Source organism: Lotus japonicus, chromosome 1, assembly GCF_012489685.1.
Source record: "Lotus japonicus ecotype B-129 chromosome 1, LjGifu_v1.2".
Taxonomy (NCBI): domain Eukaryota; kingdom Viridiplantae; phylum Streptophyta; class Magnoliopsida; order Fabales; family Fabaceae; genus Lotus; species Lotus japonicus.
In genome coordinates this window covers 9,571,317-9,576,737 of record NC_080041.1, presented here as the reverse complement: position 1 = coordinate 9,576,737, position 5,421 = coordinate 9,571,317, and the positions used below count along the sequence as shown (strand labels likewise).

General features: G+C 34.5%; 1 protein-coding gene across 1 annotated transcript; it reads left to right on the top strand.

The window, feature by feature from the left end:
* Positions 1–268: 268 nt before the first annotated feature.
* On the top strand, positions 269–1,624 carry LOC130731579 (heavy metal-associated isoprenylated plant protein 47-like). The gene is made up of 3 exons (XM_057583859.1): positions 269–371; positions 496–571; positions 965–1,624. Exons 1-3 carry the CDS (start codon positions 366–368, stop codon positions 1,258–1,260), a joined length of 378 nt encoding a protein of 125 aa, XP_057439842.1. The 5' UTR covers positions 269–365; the 3' UTR covers positions 1,261–1,624.
* The last annotated feature ends 3,797 nt before the right edge of the window (positions 1,625–5,421 follow it).

Here is a 5,421-nt window from a genome sequence, read left to right as displayed (position 1 = left end):
TAAACATATTTCGGCCTACCGAATACAATATTTTAACGGTAGGTAAACGACACCTACTCTCCCATCATACATGTCAAATGGAAGAAAACTTTAAAAAGTTGAAATCAACTGAAAATGATAAAAATATAAAAATAAGTAAATTTCCATGGTGTGTGCCGTGTGGAAATTAAACTGGAGAGGCGCGGACCTAAGTCAACAAAAATACTATTATAAACCCTTATATAAGGATGTATGATTAGCACAATATAGCATCATTAACAACAGCAACAACAACAATAACAACAAAGCACGTACGAACGATACACTAGCTAGCAAGCTTCTCCACCACCAAGCATAAATTTCTGTGCGGTATCTAGAATTCAAAGATGAAGGTGAGATGATCACTTTTAATTTTTTTTAAAGGAGAATATTGCAAATAATTAAATTAGAAATTAGTACATGATCATCTATATATGCTTTCAATATAATAGGCTCTTCACTTGTTTGTTTCCATAGATAATAGTTGTCGAGGTGCACATGAAAGATGACAAATGCAGAAGCAAAGCAATGAAAATTGCTGCAGCATTTCAAGGTAAATAATGAAAATTCATTATTTTAAATTAAATTATCTATGAACTAACCTGTAACTTATTTCTAAGTAATTAAATTATTAGGTAAATATATATTTTTTAACTGACGTTGACATACACTTTAGCCCGTCAATGGTAGTGGCGGTTAAAAATGTTAGTCGTTGCATGTCAATTGTATGTCCGCTCGTTATAGACTTAATGCATCCCTAAACATCATTTTTGTACGTATTTGTAATACCATATTTGATATTATGCTATCATGCTCTAGAATATTTTGGATTAGAAATTCTAAGTCTTAATTTCCTTGAGTAAATGTGTCTTGACTTAAATTATGTGCAATCAAACCGAGCTAATTGTGTTGTGCTCATGATAATTTTGCACTTCTACATGTGTAGGTGTGCAATCAGTGTCATTAGAAGGCGAAGGCAGAGATCAAGTGGTTGTGACCGGAGATAGAATCGATTCTGTTTGCTTGACAAGTAAATTGAGGAAAAAGTTCAGCTATGCAACCCTTTTAAGTGTTGGAGATGCCAAGGATTCCAACAATGAGGGTGGGGATGTCGAAGGGACAGAGGAAAAAGTAACAACTTCAACAGAAAACTTTTATGTACCTTATTCTTATGCGAACTATCCCCACCCCTCGTACCACGTCGTTTATGATCCATACCCATCTAGTTGTTCCATCATGTAGAAGGATTGAAATCTCCTCTTTTTATTTGATGTTCACACTTCTCTATTTTACCAATAAAACTATGTCATATATAGGGGTTGTCTAAACGACTCATGATAAAGTTTTAGTTAAATAACCCATCATCCAATCACATTGGAGATAAATAAGTTGGAAATAAATTAATAAATAAAATATAGAAATTCCAACTCACTTATCTCCAATGTGATTGGATGGTAGGTTATTTAACCCAAACTTTATTATGGATCATTTAGAGAACCTCCATATATATATATTATTTAAAAATCATACACACCACGTAAGATTATAATTGTTGTAATGTACCCGTGTGTTACAAAATTCTGTTTAAGTCTAACATTTTGTTCAATGAAAGACCTTGATATAATGTACCTTAGTTGCGTTGATAGTTAAAATTATATGCTCGAGATGAAAAATTCATGTGGTGACAATTTTAGACATTACCAAGATTTCAATGTTCAAGTTGCAATAGATTCACTAATTTCTTTAAAAAAAAATACAAGGAAGATGCTTGAAAAATCTATTAATTATAAGAATTTAGCAAAAATTATCCATCCACATTGAAAATTAATGTAAATGGGTGGATTAGAATCTATACATATATAACAATTTATGAAGATCAAGTCGGTCCTAAAGCATGAAAGAGGTTGGGGTTGATTATCAAGTCTCGCATTGTCAAGTTTTTAAAATAAAGAAGGAGGTTAAAAATTAGCTATTTGAGAAGTCTCACATTGCTTAGTGTGTGGAGCAAGGGGGAGACTAGGATATATATTGAACACAAGTTCTTTGTTTTTAGATGTACCAGTCAGTAGTACTTTAAGCTTATATCAGACTTAGTTTAAATATTTGCTTTGTGAGAGTGTGGTGGTATTGGGGGTGAGAGTAAGTCTATGTGTTGGTAACAATTTTCACATGGCAACGGTCGTGATTTTTCTCCAGTTTTGGAGTTTTCACGTTATTTTCTTGAGTTGTGATTTATCTTAATTTTTCTTCAGCTGTGTTGTTTCCCAACAATAGTGATACGATAGTTTAGATCCACAAATAGTTTTCTACCATGATTGAAATTTTCAAATTTTAGATTGGAATTAGTTCTCACAAGTTTGAATAAATAATATATAACAATGGTTTTAAAAGATTCTCAATAAAGTACAAACTCGTGGGTGAGGTTGTGATATTTTTTTATAAGCCAAATTTATTGATATGAAGTATAAATGGTATTTCAACTCATAAAAAAAGAAATAAGAGATAAAAAAAATAGCAGCTGCTGAAGCAACAAACATATGCTACGTACTGAGAATCCTTACCCCACCAATCCAGAAAGGATTTTAATGATAAAAAACCAAGCCAGCAATATTCCTTTTAAATCCCCAATGTCACGAATCCCTTCTCCCAAATAGATAAGTCCCTCAACACTAATCTCCAATATAGCAGATTAATTACTAGATATATTGACTTCTCAGGATTCAGTATCTGCTCCTGCAACTTGGAGGCACTTTATCTAAATATTATGATCTACGGTCTCATAGTGAGTAGCCAGTAGCCACCCATCAAGATAGAAAAGGAACTAGTGTTAACACAACCCAGAATAAGGTTTCCAAGGATGGGGTTGTTAATACAGGTGGGATTATAGCTAGAATCAATTCAGTTAATGTCATGGATCTGGTGTAAGACCAAATTATCTGGTTTTAATTTCTATTAAAATTAAGAATGTCTAACTCAATCTAAATGCTAGCTCTAGAGTTGATGCTTGCTCTACCCTTTATAAACACTTGTTTAATCATATTTCTAGTTAATGTGGGACTTCTAACACACACCCTCATACTTAGAACTGGACATCTGGAGCGTAGAATCACATCAATGGGTGACCAAAATATGAGAGTCTCCACAACACATGGATTTAGGATAAGTTCTGATACCATATTAAAATTAGAGAGACCTAACTCAACCCAAAAATTAGCTCAAGAATTGAGGGTTGCGCTACCCTTTATAAACACTTAATTTTTTGGATAAGCAATATAAACACTTAATTGACCATTCTCTAGTCAATGTAGAACTTCTGAACATGAAGTTCAGAACTAGTGAATAACTAAATTCATTAAATAGGCTAAGCCTATTAGTTTTTTTTTTTTTTGGTACATCGGAAAGATAAATCGCACCCGTCAGGAATCAATCTCTGGACCTCCCTCTACCCAACCCATATGTCCCCCCAGCTCCTAGCACTTGAGCTAAGTCTATTAGTAAAAGGGAATAGAATTTATTAAAGTTAATTAGGAAAGAAGCATCACATGTTTAATTAATGATGTTTAACTCCATGGCTAGCTCTAGAACATGTGATTGGCTGGTCTGGGATCTTGGGTACCGTAAATTAGTTTATCGTTCTGATTGCATGGAGCTTGTTGGGGTGGTGATGAGTGGGCAGCCAGTGGACCAATATTGGCAGCGTGATGATATTCGGAGAATTCGTGAAGCTCTCAACCGTGATTGGCAGGTGTCAGTACGTCATATCTCTTGGGAATGAAACATGGTTGCGGATGCTTTGGCTAGCTTTGCTACTAGGATGCGTCGTCAGATGAAGGTTTGGAGACTTCCACCTACTGATGTGGTGCCCTTGCTGTGCCAGGATGTGCTTGCTTAGTTCTGTTTAGTCTTCCGTATGTAACAAAAAAAAAACATGTTTAATTAATGAAGTTATATAGACTAGCATGTAACTTAATTAGTTTGTGCACAGGAACTCTAGAGGATTTGAAGGAGACGAAAATTATCAAGAAACTAAGGTAAGAACATCTTCAATGCAAGGTTGCTAGTTGATGAGTTGCTTAAACACTATTTTGGTGGGCTCAAACTGCCACATAAGATTTAAGCAACTCATAAGCAACCATGGTTGCTTATTTTACTTTTAATAGAATCTCACTATACTTCTTATATTTATATTTTTTATTTCCACATTTAAATTTAAATATTAATTCAATTAACTCTTTACTTTTTTTAAAAAAATGTAACTGATTACTTAATCACTAATTAATCTTCTTATCAACTAATTTATTAATTAAATACTACTTTTTTCTTATTAAGGCCCAAATATTAACGAACCCTCAGCCCACCGCTTTAATTTTTTTGCTTTGATTTTTTTAACATTATAATACAAGCCCACTTCCTTTTGTGTTAATATTTATTAAGATATTAGAAAATAAAACCTAATCTTCAACCTTTATCAGAAGTATCTAGAAGCAAAGGTGGTTTCTACAACAGAGAGAAAGAGACGAGAAAAAAAGAGAGAAAAAAAAAAAGGAATTTTCTCTTCAACCATTATCTTCTTCCACCCGTCTTTGAGGCTTTCAACCTCACCGCCGTCACTGTCTCTACATGCAAGCCGCCGTCTCCACGCACCCCTTCGTCTCTCTCACACTTCCTTCATTTCTCTCACGCCCCTAGTCTCTCTGCTTCCCACATGCAGCAAAACAACGATTCCAGCAACAAATCAGACCTTCTAAACCCAGACCGGAGGTTCTAGCAACAAATCAAAGCTTCCCACACCCACATCGGAGGTTCAATCACGAGATTGTGGTTTTAAAAAACAGATCGGGGACATGCAATAAGTCATCGTTGTCGGAGTCGTGGCTGCGCCATCGGTGCTCATCTCCACATATTTGTCTCCGGTTCTCCCTTCTCTTCTGTAACAATTTTTTTATTTTTTATTTTTTTGCTTTTTTTTAGACTTTCAACAATTTGTATTTTAAATTGATTAAATTTTTGCTCATCTCCCTTCTCTTTTGTAATAAATTTATGAATTTTTTGATTTTATCTGTTTGTTCATTCTGCCTCTTCATTGAGCTATGTATCCCTCTTTTTTAACGAGAATTTTGTTGCTAGTTGAAAGAGAGAAAAAGATTATTTTTAAGCCAGGAACAAGTTAAGGAGCGTTGCTTATTTAAGCTACGTTGCTTACTTATTTAAGCAACGTTGCTTAGTTTTTAGCAACTAGCAACGACAGCTCATCAAGCGCTAATGGAACCAAAAAATAAGCAACATTGCTTATTTTCTCCAACCAGGTTAAACAACCTGCGTTGGAGTTGCTCTAAGGAGAGGTCATCGGTCCCCGAAGAATAGCTCAAGTTTGAAGAGTTAAGGACATAAGGGTTGAGTGTA

Coding starts and splice junctions, on each gene's coding strand:
- LOC130731579 (XM_057583859.1), top strand. Junction 572..964: donor AATTGCTGCAGCATTTCAAG/GTAAATAATGAA, acceptor CTACATGTGTAG/GTGTGCAATCAGTGTCATTA.